The sequence below is a fragment of the Bos indicus x Bos taurus genome, chromosome 12 (genome assembly GCF_003369695.1).
Source record: "Bos indicus x Bos taurus breed Angus x Brahman F1 hybrid chromosome 12, Bos_hybrid_MaternalHap_v2.0, whole genome shotgun sequence".
Classification (NCBI taxonomy): domain Eukaryota; kingdom Metazoa; phylum Chordata; class Mammalia; order Artiodactyla; family Bovidae; genus Bos; species Bos indicus x Bos taurus.
Genome location: NC_040087.1, coordinates 78479139 through 78495010, shown reverse-complemented (window position 1 = coordinate 78495010; position 15872 = coordinate 78479139). Strand labels below are relative to the sequence as shown.

The window sequence follows — 15872 nt, the reverse complement described above, 5'->3', positions numbered from 1 at the left end:
GGCCCTAATTACATCATTATTAAGACAACTTCTAAAATTCTATCTTCAGGTTTATAGTAAAAGTGGTGCTAAGCTAAAATCTTCTATGTGTTTTCATTAACGGAGCTGCTGCAATTGAAACAAATGGCACTTCTGATGTTTTTAAGGCCCCAATCACGTAATTTCAGGAAAAAACTCTGCACGGGTTGAGCCACAAAACAGTACTGGCTTCATCTTTGCTAAAACAGGCTTCTGAGGTGTGAATGCTACATAAAATACGTCCATTCTGACAGCTTCCACAATTAAACTTTACCTGGGGGTACTGTAACAGGAAGCACGGGAGCCACTGGGTAGCAGTGCTAAGAAAACAACAACTGCTGTTTCAGGAGGACTCACTCCAAGCGCAGAAACCCACGGGCGGGGAGCAATCTAAGAAATCCACTCTTGGCCATTCTGGCGCCATGCAACCTCTGAGGTCAGGGGGCCAGAGCCCGTGGACAAAGGCCTCCAGAGACATGTGAGCCCGGGGAGAGGAGAGGGTCCCTGCCACCACCCTGCTCACCCCTCAAGGTTCACTGTCCTGGGTGGGCGCTGGCCTGCGCTGGAGCCAGGTCAGAAGTGCTGGCACCCTGGAGTCAATGATTCGTCACCAAGTTCTTAAAGGGACAGACACTTTGTGTCATCTGTGTAGCAGAGGCCACACACCTAAAACTTCGAGGGGGAAGTGACTCCAACCTCTGCCCCACTCCCTTGGAGTCACGCTCCTGTGCGGTGCTGGACTTGCCCAGGGGAGGGCACTGGGCAACCAGCACTCCCTCTGACCGAATGTGCGTCCCCCTGGGGACCCCGCCTCCTCGCCTGAGCAGGGAGAGGGACAAACTTCAGGAGGGGAAGCCTCTCTGTTGTGAGGCAATGCCTCCTCTGAGGCCCACAGGTAAGGCATTGGCTAAGATGTTTTAGTAAAGAGAGAAAACAGTTGAATTTAAAATGAACAATCCATTAAACAGAACTGATGATTAACAATGAACTCTAACAAAGATCTATATATAGATAGAGAAAAACCATATATAATAGCAACCATAAACTACACTGAAAATGCAAGAGACGGGGGAAGTTAATGATGAAGGATCTTGATTAGGTAATCAGCATTATATACATTAAATATATAACAAATTAGTAATTATAAATGTTAACACTGTCCCATAACAAAAGTCCAAGACAAGCACTACTTTTTATTATTAAATGTTATGGACATGGCAGTTTTAATCCCCAACCAAAAAAAAGAAGTTATTTTTTATTTATTTTATCATGGTCATCTGTTCTTTTTGTCAAAACATATTTTTACAACTCAACTTCTAAAGGGCTTAGTATAGGGTCAATTTAACAGAAATAATTTTATACCATTAAATCAAAAGAAATCTTGATTATGATTTAAAAAGACAGTCAAAAAAGACTATTCAGAGCAGAAATGCTAGAAGTTTCTCTACAGCAGACAATAGTAAGCCTTTTTTTAAAGAAAAAAAATCACTCCAGCTATTCACAAAGAATTTCAGCAGTGTTTGAATTTATCAACAGTTAGAAAATCACACCTATCTGCCAAATCAGTAACTATTCTTTGGACAATAAAACACACCACCATTTAAATTCTGGTTCAAAACATAATACCTTTATCTCTTAAATTATTTAAAAAATATAAATTCAAAATTTTAATATCTTCACACAAAGTAAAATAGCTATTTTAAAAACTAATATCATATTTGAGTGCTATTTATGATGTTAACTATATTCTTTCACATTACAATGAACTTAAAAATGGGTAGCATACATTTTCAAATCAAAAGTCACTGAGACCCAGAGGACAAATCCACTGAAGATTATGTACAAAAAGTTGGTATTTTGTTCAGGTGATAAATTATATATATATAAAATTTTATAATATATAATTAAAATATAAACTATATGTTTATATAAAATATATAATATGAAATTATAATTTATATAAATTTATATTACATAATTATATATATAATTTTATCATTGTAATGCGATTAGAAAACTATAAAAATGATTATTTTTAAAATAAGAGTGTCCCATGCACTTGCACTGAAGACGTGGGAGAAATGGAGGCGGTGACTCCAACTATCAGCTCTAGAAGCTTCCTAACCACAGGAATAAGGTTTCTATTCATATGATAGTTTCTTATCTCAAGTAATCTAATACTAACAAAATTCACCAAAATTCCCAAAGACCAACCAGACTACACAACAGGAAGAAAACACCCGCTCTGCCTTTGAGACGTGCACCGTCTTTTGAGTAGGCAGAGAATGCCTGCCCTCATTCTCTGAAGTAGTAGCTTTCAGGATTCAGGATGTTTTCAAAATGAATCAAAGATCAGCTACACACAAAATGAAATTACAGTTTTGTGAGCCTGATGAACTGACACTTTGTTTCATTCTGTTTTTGTTTTAACGCTGGTTAAGTTCCACCGGATGAATCGGCACGGCCTTCCAATGGGTCAAGATGCTCAGCTGAGGAATGTGGTCTTCAGAGAAGACAATGTTCCTTTATCCCCCTGTGGTGCATTTTGTTTGAACAGTCTTTACCGTTACATAGTAATACAGAATTTCAGAAGTCATTTTAATAAAGACAATTGATCTTTTATAAAATGGTGATCCCCATTTTCAGATCACTATGAATTTTCTAGATCACTAGAAACAGCATTATCTTTTGTTTCTATCTCAAAGCACTAACTCTCACCCTGCAGTACTTACTGCCTGAGCCATACATCTCTACAACAATGCATGATGTCAGCAGGTCCTCTTCTCTAAAGTAGACTTGAAGAAGAGTTTTTCAAGTTAAATTTCGCTCCAGCAGCCAGTCAGAGACTGTCTTAAAAAGCAGCAGGGGAGCAGGTCAGGTCACTTACTAGTTATGGTCTTAAGGTCTGCTCATGCTCAGTGTAAGTTTTAATTTGGGGCCAACAGTTCTTAACTCCTGTTCCTGCTACACCCGCTGCTCTTTTTGTCTCTGCCTTTCTAGAACTAAGAAGACGCAAGGGCAGGAAATACACTTCACTTTAAATATTTTAATAATATTTTATTAATCAAATCATCCCACTTATGAAATGTCTTTAGACTTTAAAAATAACTTTGTCATATATAGCTAAAAAAAAAAAAACACAACACATTCATCTCTCTATATGATTTTAGAAATTCAAAAGTTCAAGTATTATTCCTTGGTCATACACGTAGAGTACGAAATGAACAGTATTAGAATTTTCTCTATACACAAATAAACCAGGGGTCTTCAAGAAATTTATGGCAGGAAACAACATTTCAGAGAGCAGTATGTCAACATTGATAAGCTAAAAGCATTATACTGCAGAACTCAAAGAAAGGAAACTAAGGGAGAGATTTTTTTAAAAAGATAATAGTGACAGAAAAAGAAGTTTAACTAATATGCAAATAAGGCTTTAAGACATCTTTGTAAAGAACTGACAATCAGTACCTTTTTAAATTTTCCTTGTCGTTTTGCTGCAGACTGCCCCTGGGAGTTAGAAGGACATTCTGTAAGAAAACATGCAAAATCTACACAGGATGGTGACACCACCTCTGCCTAATTCTCGTCCAGCTTCCGTTCTACCTGGATGTGTCTTAGAAGGGTCGGGTCTGTCACCAAAATGGCAGGCTTTTAAAGAAAGCAATCCCGCCACTTGAATTGTGTTTTTGGGGAATAAAAGTGCACTCAAAAATGTTATTCCTAAGGGTCAATGTATTGCAACAATTCGTAAAGCAAAATCCCATCAGTTATCACAACAGTTTTGAAGATGTTAAAAGTTAGCTGACGGTTCAGAGCCGGATTTTCAAGGACATCACAGCAAGCACACACGTCCAGGCGCTAGGACAGCATCATCCAAGGTGACTGGGAGCATCAGCGAGGAGCAACACGGACCACAGTTACCTTCACCACCGCCCAAAGCTTAAGAAACGCAGCCCCAGACTGAGGTCAGATGAAATAAACAATGTGCTGCGAATGACAATTAACTCTATGGCTTTAGGATTCCTCAAGAAAATCTACCCTGTTAAGTAATAACTACAGCCAATCCCGTCTGCTTACAATTTAATTTCACAATGGCCTCTTAAAGAATACAGCCAGGAAGCAGAGCTCTGAGTGGCTAAAAGCGAACTTCCACGATCACAATACTCTTCTGCCTTACTCATTACAGGTAGCGGACACTTCAGAAGAGTTGTCTGGATGAGAAGCCTCGCTGGTGAGGCCCCAGAGCAGAGGCAGCAATGTTTCCCTTACCGGAAAATGAAATCTCCCTAAAAAAGACTACTAGGACTTCTCAAAATCAGTGCATCTATGAATTCCAGAAACTACGGATTCACTGCACATTACACTGAATGTTTATAACTTACACTAAAGTACACATAAGCAAACAGTATGAACTGAAGTAAGACTCAAGGAATGTTAGGGAAAACAACTCCTAAGGACAAAAGTCACAACTGATGACACTTCTCTGTTAGCAAATAAACCATCTTTGGTTCAACAGTGGTTAAAAAATCAATGAGCATACTTGTTAAGATGTTTGAGATCTATTCATTTTGATAACAGCACTCATAAATTCCAGAATTAAGTGGTAGATTTACTTTGTAAGAACTAAAGCTGAAGAGAAATGTAAAATTGTTAAGAACGACAACTTTTATTGGCATGGAGATGAAATGACTTTAGGACAAAAGGAAATATACCCATATAATAAACACTGTTCTCACAATAAATCTGTAATGAAAACAGATGGAAAGCAAAACAGATACCATCAAACCCAACATTTACCTCTAAAATATAACCACCAGATATGTTTTTAACAAGAGGCGCAATTTTGAAACTACAACACCAAAAGAATCATCTTGCAGTTATCTCTATAATTACACAAAATTCCCATAAGAGAAAGGTCTGTGCAAGTGAAAATTACTGCTTATTAGCAACAATTGTTCTGACTGGTTTTTAGAAGTCACCCAAGAAGATCTGATTTTTTCCCTGTATCCACAATACTACATTCTTAAAACTCAATAAATTCTCTAATTTTAAACATCCCATTCACTTAAGACAAGTTTAATCTGGATCTATGTATTTCATGGGAAGTTCAAGTACAGTAACCGTGCAAGACAGGACAGGTTCAAGGCCCAAGAACTTAGACTTGGGAAAAAAGAATACTAAATATATAAAAATACAACCAAACATTAATTAACCTTTACTAATAACTTGGGAAAAAAACTATTAAATTTCATTTTCCAGAGAGATCTTCTCTTTTACTGTAATGTGGAATTAATTTCCATTTTTAAAGAAAAGGAAATTTTAGAACAGGCAATTTCAATTTAAAAAAAAACAAAAAAACTACTTACAGCTTTCTTTCCAAGTTCAGTCTTTGACAACGTTAAGGATCCTGTGAGGTAGCACCCAGGTCCGGCCCCTTTAGGTATTCTAATCAGAAGATTCAAAAGAGGAGAAAAGGAACAAAATAGAGTGTTTCACAAGGGTAATTAGGGGGAAAAACATCACAACAACTGCATCCTGAAATGATTCCCTTAGCTAAGATTTCAAAAGCCAAAGGGAGAAATAACTTATCTCTAAAGGGGCATGACAACGCAGTCTAAGTGTAGCCTCAGGCAATAAACTAGCACTTTAAAGACCACAGAGAATCAGACAGACACTGAAAGCAAGTCATGTTATCACTTACTTGTCATCGGGTAAGGAAGTGACAAAGAACGGCTGGTTGTATTTGGGGGGTAACGTCAAGTTACTTGATTTCTTCTTTCCTAGAAGTGCAAGGCTATGATTCTCATGGATATCTAAGCTCAGGGTATTAGACAACCTATGAGAAACAATGAATGGGAGATCTTTCAGACGTTCCAGATCACTGATTTGCTCGTGACGGATCTGCAGTCGAATTGTGTAATCTCCTTTCTCCAGTTTCAAGGAATACTGCAAAAGAAAAGTATTTGGGAAGAGTGAAGTTGAGCCACATGAACGAAAGCCATCACCTAGGGGACAGACAGTAGACGCCCCCTTACACAGTGCTCAGTGTGCGACGCACAGGGCACATTACGACGCACACATTTACACGGGCACAACATCCCGACTGTGCAGGTGAGCAAGGCTGAGGGCCAGAGTCGTCACGTGACCTGGCCGGGTCACGTGCAGAGTAGAGAATCAGGGAGCTGAAGGCGGCTCTGGCTCTGGAGCCCTGTGCCTCCTACAACAACAGGCTACTCCTACGCTCTCAGCTGACTCCGTCTCCACTCAAAGGCAATGACCTCCCTGTTCATGGGTCTTCATAGGCACGTATAAAACAACACGAGAATGAGCGAAACTGAGGTGCTGTGTAATATCGCAGACAGACACAGACGCTTGTTTCCATACACACGACTGGTAACCTTTGGATTACATCCAACACGCCACCCCGCTTACTGCAGACAGCAGAAACGGGAGCCCGTGGACATGAAGGAATATGAATCTACTCAGCACTGTGCTCCATCCAGTCAAGCTGCTCAAGAGGATGGAACACTGTCCTCTCTGTACCAACAGGTTCTTCTGAGACTAAAGCAACCGCAGGAGCGGCTGCAACAGTAACCCGTCCGCACTCGGGACACGTGCCTGGCCTCGCCGTGATGAGAATGGAAACCATTCCTTAAGTGACTGAAACCCTACAGAGGTTATTTTTACTATTTAGCACTGAATTATTAATGTTACAGGAAATATGTAATTTCTTGGTCATAACATTTCAATCAGGGATAAAATTCTTATAAATGCTAGGATTAAGAGACTGTTTTCCTTCCAAACGACAGTGCCAGGCACAGCGCCTGGCGGACAGTCAGTGATCAGTACTCAGCCCGCCGACAAGGAACACATCCCAGAGTTCTAATAACCTGAGGACAGGTGCTCAGATCCAGTTCAGACCTGGGACCACTTTTCGGTGCTCACGTATCCTGATGGTTTGCTCTCAGCATTCAGATGGCAGTGAGCACAGGGTCGGAAGGAGAATAATGAAAGGCTCTGCCAGCCGGTGTCCGTGAGCGTCCTTCTGGGCCCCTCTTGACCCAAAGCCAGACGGAGCCCAAAGGTGCAGCTGTGCAGCTGCAGCAGACAGAGGAGCTGCCAGCCTCGTGTCAAGCACTGAACACGCATCACAAAGCAGGGACGTCACCAGAGCAAGAATCCGGGCTTCACTGGCTCAGGAAACGGCTTCTGTGAATTCTAAAAATCACTGCCCACTTCCTACCTGATGAGGATACGCGTCGCCGGAGCCCATCTGTCTCTTGTTCTGGTCAAATATGATCCAGAGCTGACTGTCGAATTCCGACTCATACAATAACTCACAGAGCAGCGGGCAGCTGGGGGTCACTTCCCCGCTTTTGGGCTGTAAAAAAAAAAAAAAAAGAATGATTACTTGAAATGGTTTATACGATTTCTAACAGATCTGTAATACTGTTATCGATGAAACTTACATTAAAAGTATTAAACACATTTTATTGAGGTAACCAATCTTAAAAATGCAGAACACTCAGTATTTAGGGACTAAAAAACGTATTTCTCCTTTACAAGGTTTAAAAAACACAAACCTAGGTAACTGCATTCATTTATAAAGCAATATGTATTCTTTAGGACGCTTAATTCATTGGTTTTTAATAAAACAAATATATTTATAAGGTTGAAATTAGACAATCCACCAGTATCAAACCTCTCCCCAGCGGTAGCTCATATTATGCTTCAATAAGAGTTTTACTAAAATCTTACTGATTCTCCATAAACTTCGATCTGACATTTATGCTCATCTCAACTACCTTTACCACCCATTCAACCAAGGAGCCATTCTGACGTCTCACTGTGTCAACACAGAGAGCAAAGAGGCCCAGTTTCCTAATCAGAAGGCAGCTGGCTTCGACAAGACACTGAACCAGAGGACAGGTACCGGAGGACAGATGTCAGTGACGACAACTAAGACTCAAAGGTTAGGTCGCCACGAAGTAAGAAGCTGTGACTTCAGATCTGAATGGTGCTTACATCATTATATATCATAATTTCCCAAAGAATAACTCTAAACTAGCCAGTGTTATTTATTTGATTCTATTTCATATATATGTATGTATACACACACACCCCCATTGAACACACTGTCCTTCCCTTTTTTATGATTTATAAAAACACAGAAATTTGTTGCAAGGGTATACCTGATCACACAAACACTTACTTGATGAAAGTTGTAAGTCAGGATCATCTCATAAAGTTGACGATTATTTGGCAAAACATCTCTCGATCCTAAAGGTTTTGTTTTTGCACTCAGTGGGCTGTAATCAGACAATTGCATAAGAGTCAAAGGTTCATTTCAATGAGAAAAAACTATAAGCAGCGAAAACTATGGCAAATCACAATAACTGATAAATGAGCATTCCTGGACACTATGCTTCCCAGTGTATTTTATAACACTTTAATCATTAACTTACATAATTCTTTATTGACCAAACCACAGAAACACACAAAGTTAAAACTCTGCAGCATTAAAAAGGTAACACCCTTTTCATGATAAAAACATTTTCAACTACCAACTAAGAGTCCTAATGTAATCAGATCCTGGTACTAGCGTGATGATCCTTAATGGGGCTGAAGGACAGGTCTGAACGCAGACAGTCCTGCCCTTGTCACAGGGTGGGTCCTGTCAGGTGCCCCCGAGGGCTCCAGGTGCATGTCACGTAAGGTCTCCCCAGAGACCTGTCCAGTTTTCTAGGCTGGAAAGTCATGCAGTGAATTTTCATCTCCAGCCTTCATGTGACTTAAGGAAAAAAAAGACCCTTTCCAAGGAGCGCAGAGGGCCCTCCCACCCCCTTGAAACCCAACACTGTCGCCCTGAAGCATGTAAGATACCGCAGTGTTTGCACCCAGCTCTTCAGAGTTATGCAGGGAGCCAGGTCTTCATACTTCAAGGAGGACTGCACGTCAAAACGGTTGATTCCTTCTGATGCATGCTATGAAGGATATTTATCAAATTAGTTTCTCCAACTTACTGAAAATGAACTACATTTTAAAATACTTAAACCTCAAATAAATGTGTCAAATACAAAGTTTGTAAGCACCCATTAAAAAAGACTATTGCTATTTCCTGAACATAGGTAATGTCCCCATTAAAATTTAAATCTAACCATCGACATTATTTCACAGTGACATGCATAACTGACCTTGAAAATGATGGAAAGGTGAACTTACAATGTTTAACTGTGGAGCAGTACATACAATCCCATGGAAAGAAACAGTGTAGTCAATGTTGACATCGCTGAGACTTGCCCACCAGCGAGCAATGCAAAACTCGATTGCTTTCCCACCCTACAGAGAAAAATGAAACATACTGTAAATGTGTGAATCACAAAATACAAACAGATTTGCACAGAGAGAAAACTCCAAGAATCTTGTTATTAGCTACGCCTGCTGCTGCTGCTAAGTCGCTTCAGTCATGTCCAACTCTGTGCAACCCCATAGACGGCAGCCCACCAGGCTTCCCGTCCCTGGGATTCTTCAGGCAAGAACACTGGAGTGGGTTGCCATTTCCTTCAGTGAATGAAAGTGAAAAGTGAAAGTGAAGTCACTCAGTCGTGTCCAACTGTAGCGACCCCATGGACTGCAGCCTACCAGGCTCCTCCGTCCATGGGATTTTAGCTACGCCTGGAGTTACCCAAATCAGCTGCAGAGACAGAGCACAGGTATTTAAATACACAGTTATCTACCCATAATCCTAAACTGCTTGTTGTAAGAGATCTGAGACGGTTTCCAAGTACATATAATAAATTAACAGTGAAAACAACCAGAATAAAAACAGGACCAAAGGAAAAATCATTAAGAACGATGGCAAGAGAAGGGGTATGACAGCTGTGTAGGAATTTTCAGTAGTCACAGGTAGTAGTCTTGGGCTCAGAGCTGCCTGGCAACCATGGTCAAATGAAATTATGGTCCCTCCATTCTTTCTTTTTATTAAAAAAATCAGAAACAAAAGCTGTTCCTTGGATACTGAGTTTTCAATTTTCTAGTAATCAGTGTACTCAGTTCAGTCTCTCAGTCATGTCTGACTCTTTGTGACCCCATGGACTGCAGCACACCAGGCTTCCCTGTTTATCACCAACTCCCTGAGCTTGCTCAAACTCAAGTCCATCGAGTCAGTGATGCCATCCAACCATCTCATCCTCTGTTGTCCCCTTCTCCTCCTGCCCTCAATTTTTCCCAGCATCAGGGTCTTTTCCAATGAGTCAGTTCTTCACATCAGGTGGCCAAAGTATTGGAGTTTCAGCTTCAGCATCAGTCCTTTCAATGAATATTCAGGTTGATTTCCTTTAGGACTGACTGGTTGGATCTCCTTGCAGTCCAAGGGACTCTCAAGAGTCTTTTCCAGCACCACAGTTCAAAAGCATCAATTCTTCGGCGCTCAGCTTTCTTTATGGTCCGACTCTCACATCCATACGTGACTGCTGGAAAAACCATAGCTTTGACTAGATGAATCTTTGTTGGCAAAGTTATGTTTCTGCTTTTTAATATGCTGTCTAGGTTGATCAAAGCTTTTCTTCCAAGGAGCAAGCGTCTTTTAATTTCATGGCTGCAGTCATCATCTGCAATGATTCTGGAGCCCAAGAAAATAAAGTCTCACTGTTTCCATTGTTTCCCATTTGCCATGAAGTGACTGGACCAGATGCCATGATCTTAGTTTTCTGAATGTTGAGTTTTAAGCCAACCGTTTCACTCTCCTCTTTCATGTTCATCAAGACACTCTTTAGTTCTGCTTTGCTTTCTGCCATAAGGGTGGTGTCATCTGCATATCTGAGGTTATTGATATTCCTCCCGGCAATCTTGATTCCAGCTTGTGCTTCCTCCAGCCCAGTGTTTCTCATGATGTACTCTGCATATAAGTTAAATAAGCAGGGTGACAATATACAGCCTTGACGTACTCCGTTCCCAATTTGGAACCAGTCTGTTGTTCCACGTCTGGTTCTAACTGTTGCTTCTTGACCTGCATACAGATTTCTCAAGAGGCAGGTAGGGTAGTCTGGTATTCCCATCTCTTGAAGAATTTTCCAGTTTGTTGTGATCCATACAGTCAAAGGCTTTGGTGTAGTCAATAAAGCAGAAATAGATGTTTTTCTGGAACTCTCTTGCTTTTTCCATGATCCAACAGATATTGGCAATTTGATCTCTGGTTTCTCTGCCTTTTCTAAATCCAGTTTGAGCATCTGGAAGTTCGTGGTTCACATACTGTTGAAGCCTGGCTTGGAGAATTTTGAGCATTACTTTGCTAGCAACGTTAGATGAGTGCGATTGTGTGGTAGTTTGAACATTCTTTGCACTAGAAAGTTTAAAGATGAATCATATTACTGAGTTGGTGATGGACAGGCAGGCCTGGCATGCTGCAATTTATGGGGTTGCAAAGAGTCAGACACGACTGTGCGACTAAAGTGAACACATACAAGAACACAAGTGGAAGTTTATCTTCTCATCACTTATCTTCTGAGAAGAGATAAAGATAAGGGATCCAACTCAAAACACTAGGTAGCAAGTTTGAAGAAGGTCACCAGTGTATTCCCCTTCTAGAAGGAAGCCCCCATTTCTCACACTATAGGTTAAGTGTGGAAATCTGCAACACTGAAGTAATTTGTAGGAAGGAGTGGCAGTTTTCACCTATAGAGCAAATTAACCTCATGGATTCTTAACAACAGGGCAGTAATAAAATGACTAAAGTAAATAAAAAAGTCTTAAATATGGAAATAGTCTACCGTACAATGAGAAAACAATCTCAACCAGGGTCCACTTTGTCAAGTGCCAGCATCTAGCATACCAGAACTTTCTTTTGACTAAATTATTTAAGAGTTAGAGAGATTAGTATTTACCTCACTTGGTCTTAAGTGCCTTAGTAAGATGACCTATCTTCTGACATTACTCAGCATTAATAAAACACACAGGCCCAGAGTGCTCTGAATGCAAACTACCAAATCAAATCAAAATACTTAAGTCTTAGGTCACACCAAGGGCTTTCAGGTGGCTCAGTGGTCAAGAATCCTGCTTGTCTGCCAAGGAGGAGACTTGGGTTCAATCCCTGGGTTGGGAAGAGGCCCTGGAGGAGGGTGTGGCAACCCACTCCAGTATTCTTGCCTGGGAAATCCCATTGATATAGGAGCCTGCTGGGCTACAGTCCTTGCAGTCACAAAGAATTGGACACGACTTAGCGACTGAGTAACAACAGCTCACACGAAAGACAAATGGAAAACAGTTTTAGGATTTCAGACTGTTAATTAAAACTTACTAAGACTGGAAAAGCTTCAGTGAGCGTTCCCTTCTCTGGAAGGGAACAAAATTTGTAGAATTCGTGACTTCTGTACGCTCTCTGCTTCACAAGCTGCACTGCGTGGAGGACGAACTTGGCAGACACCTCAGAAGAACAGGAGCACACGGTGACCTCTGAGGCGAGAAGGCAAGAGGCAACACTGTCACTCAGGTTTCAAATGGACAAATTCCGTAAGGCCTACGCCTACATTAGGGGAATCAGCTATCAAGAATAAAACGATACATTCAAGTGAAACCTGCATATTTCCTTAAAAACAATGAATTGACAGAATATTAATTAAGATGAGAGGGTAGGAAAGTTAGCTATGGAAAATAAACAAATCAGGATTTAAGTGAGCAACCGCTATGCTACAAAGAACATGAAACAGAAGCGGTCCATAGATGGACACACAATTATCCTAGCTGGGGTATTTTAAAAATCTCTTCCTCCTCTGTTGCTAAGTTCAGCCTTTTCTCTTACTTTAGCTAAAAGCCAATCAGTCCCTGATAAAGAGGACTTTACTTTTAGAAACCTCTGTTTGTTACCATGCCAAAGTTCCATTAGTTTCCCTCTATTCAACTTCACTGATAAGTTTTCCTAATCTCTCCCCCTTGGTTTATCTGCTCTGGCCTTCAGAATCCACATACAGATGGGGGGGCAGGTGGTGGGAGGGAGTTTCAAGAGGGAGGGGACATGTGTCCTGACTGATTCACGCTGTTGTATGGCAGAAACCAACACAACATTGTAATGCAATTATCCTCCAGTTAAAGAAAAAAGCAAAAAAAAAAGAAAAACAAAAAACAAAAAAAGACAAATGGGCAAGACAGACTTTAATTTTACTTACCAGCCCATGTTGCACCCTCAGGAACTTCAATAAAATGCCTTCGAATCTGACCAGGTTAAAATGTACATCTGTCAAGGCTAGGTCATAATGTGTTGATTCATTTACTCTAAAAATTAATAAAAATTAATGATTAAACATGATACTCTCATTAAAAAGGGCTTCATATTGTAAACCAACTGGCACTCTAGATTTCAACAGCTCCTGAGAAATGAACACAGGAAGTTAAAGGCTGGGAACAAAACGGTATGCACAGTATCATCTCATCTTTGCAACACTTCAGCAGAGAGAACTGGGGGGAGCCCAGTGTAGATGATTTTTCTGCTTTTTACTCGTTTTATAATTTGTCTATAATACACCCAGACACACAGTTCTTTTTTGTTGCTGTTGTTAACGGAATTCTACAACATCCACATAATTTTCCAAAAACCAGAATCTGGACTGTTTTGAGTCTAAAATGCTAAAATCAAAGGCAATGTTTTGTGACTCTGATACTGTCTTATCCTCTGAAACTGCTATTAAATTTAATCCCTTTTGTAGCTTCAAAATGCACCCATGCCAGAAATGACACAGTATGAAGGAAACTACTTTCATAGGATTTTTAAAAAGGATCAGGGAAACCCCAAAGTCAAATGTTTACTTATCCACACTGGAAAGCTAAAGTAGACACTAAGGACTAACTCTACTCAGTGTGACGAACATTTAGTGAGTGCCTACTCCGTCGGGGGCACGGCTACTAGAAGCTACAGGCGCAGCAGTGAATGTTCTGTTTTCCTTTTCCTCGGCCAGTCCTGTGGGACAGAGCGCCCAGCAGAGATGCTGAACGCAGCATGCTCTGGGAGGCGGGGAGTGCTGGTGGAAAAGATGCCAAGTGCTTCATCTGTGCGGAGTGGTCCCAGACAGCTTCCATCAGGAGAAGAGGTCTTGGCCGATTCCTGAATCTTACACGTTACCTCGTCTAGTAAGTTCCTGTCGGACTTGCAGGGAAAACGCGGCTGAGAATTTAGCCGTTCTGCATTTCCTCACCTGTGTCACTAGTTATCTCCGTTTCATTCTATGCCTCATACAGGCTGAGACCTACTGCATGTTAAATATTACTATGCAACTAAGTCAAAAGAAAGTGCTAACTCGCGTTTCCCAGTTTCCAGAACTCCCATCTCGGTCTTCCCCTTCATGTACTGGACCATTTTTTGTGTCTGTTCTGTACAGTGGGCTCCATGTGGGATTACATAAGATGCAGGCCCTGAGTCTTCTGTGGGCTCACAGTCAAATGGGGTCAATTAAAAATGACAGCACACTAGCTCAAGCCTAAACCACGGGTGTGTAAAAGCGAGAAGCAGCAGAAAGGAAGGACTCCCTTCAGCTGGGGATGACCGGGAACCTGCCTGGTCGCTGGGTTAGGAGACAGGGGCCTAACGCAAAGAATCAGCTGTGCAAACAGGCCCGTCCTGGAGACAGCGGAAAGGTCAGCTCTGGTGAGCTCGTGGGAATATACAAAGTGGTGATGGAGCCGCAGGAGACACGGGCTCTGCAGGACCACCGCTGGCCATCTGCAGAGCAGGATCCTCGGGCGAGATGATAAAGGACCTTATACGGAAGCAGTATGATCAGACCTGACCCTTCAGTCTGGGGTGGAAGGCAAGATGGGAAGGGAAGAGCCTGGAAACAGAGGGGACTAGAAATGCGGAAGAACCAGGGGACAATATGATTCCAGAGATGGGGGTAGCGGTGGCAAGGTCGGGGTGGGAGGGGACAAAATCACTGTCAGGACACTGCAGAGGCTTCAGGCCTCCAGCCCGGGCGGTCGGGAGGGCGCCGTCACCCTGGTGGAGGGCAGGCGGCAGACGCCATTAATCCTCCTCCCTGTGAACAGGAGCAGCTGACCGACCACGTGCCATCTTGGATGCTGAGCAAGAGCAGAACTAAAATCCAGTTCCTTGGTTCTGGCCTGCGGATCCTTTACAAGCTCAGCCTGTTTCCATGAACAGCCACCTCACACTTAAACGAACAGCACACTGGTGGTGACTGGGCACTTACTTTGCTGCGATGACCGCGGTGATGGGGACTCTGAACAGAGGACCTGCGTTGGGCGACGCTATGTCATAGCCACATACCTTGAGAAAAGAGTTAAGTGTCAGTATCCACAAACGAAGCTTCTTTAAAAGGAGAGAATGAAAGAAGGTGGACCTACTCACAGAATAAATTAATCTCATATTAAAGGTGAAACGTCCTAAGTAAAAGCATCAATTTTCTGATGTCACAGCACGTATCAATGGCAAGAGGCCTGAACAACTACATGCAGGCCAAGCCTTGACTAACTCAGACTAATGGGTGAACGGTCTGCCACACAAACACTCTGCACAGTGCAAAGAAGGCAGAGCAAAGGCGCGCAGGCCGTACCTCCGTGTAATGCAGTCCTTCCCGTAAGCCCCTGGGGTCCACGCGGATGTTTACGTGTCTGCACTGGTTCATGAGCTCCAAGTGGCTGGGACACTGAACCCACGACGAATTCGAAGTTAAGGCTAAATGAAGCTGGAGGGATATCTTCTCAGAGTTTTCTGGCATTAAAAAAAACAAAAAGTGAAGATTAGCTCTGTTTTCCTCTTCTTCCATTTTAAAACGTTCTCTAGTCTCTCAAGAACATTCAGCAGCAGGAAAGCACCGTTGGCTATAAAATGTAGGAGGCACAGGCTCCCC

The 15872-nt window shown here is 41.8% G+C and overlaps 1 protein-coding gene across 1 annotated transcript in view; it reads right to left on the bottom strand.

Moving 5' to 3' along the window:
* The window catches only part of TPP2 (tripeptidyl peptidase 2), a 58566-nt gene that overhangs the window by 12431 nt on the left and 30263 nt on the right, over positions 1-15872 (bottom strand). Inside the window, 12 exon segments of the mRNA XM_027557927.1 lie at positions 3487-3525; positions 5385-5463; positions 5720-5964; positions 7262-7399; positions 8231-8327; positions 8902-9002; positions 9241-9357; positions 12314-12468; positions 13179-13235; positions 13238-13284; positions 15213-15289; positions 15576-15733. Of these exon segments, the coding sequence (XP_027413728.1) occupies positions 3487-3525; positions 5385-5463; positions 5720-5964; positions 7262-7399; positions 8231-8327; positions 8902-9002; positions 9241-9357; positions 12314-12468; positions 13179-13235; positions 13238-13284; positions 15213-15289; positions 15576-15733 (1310 nt within the window).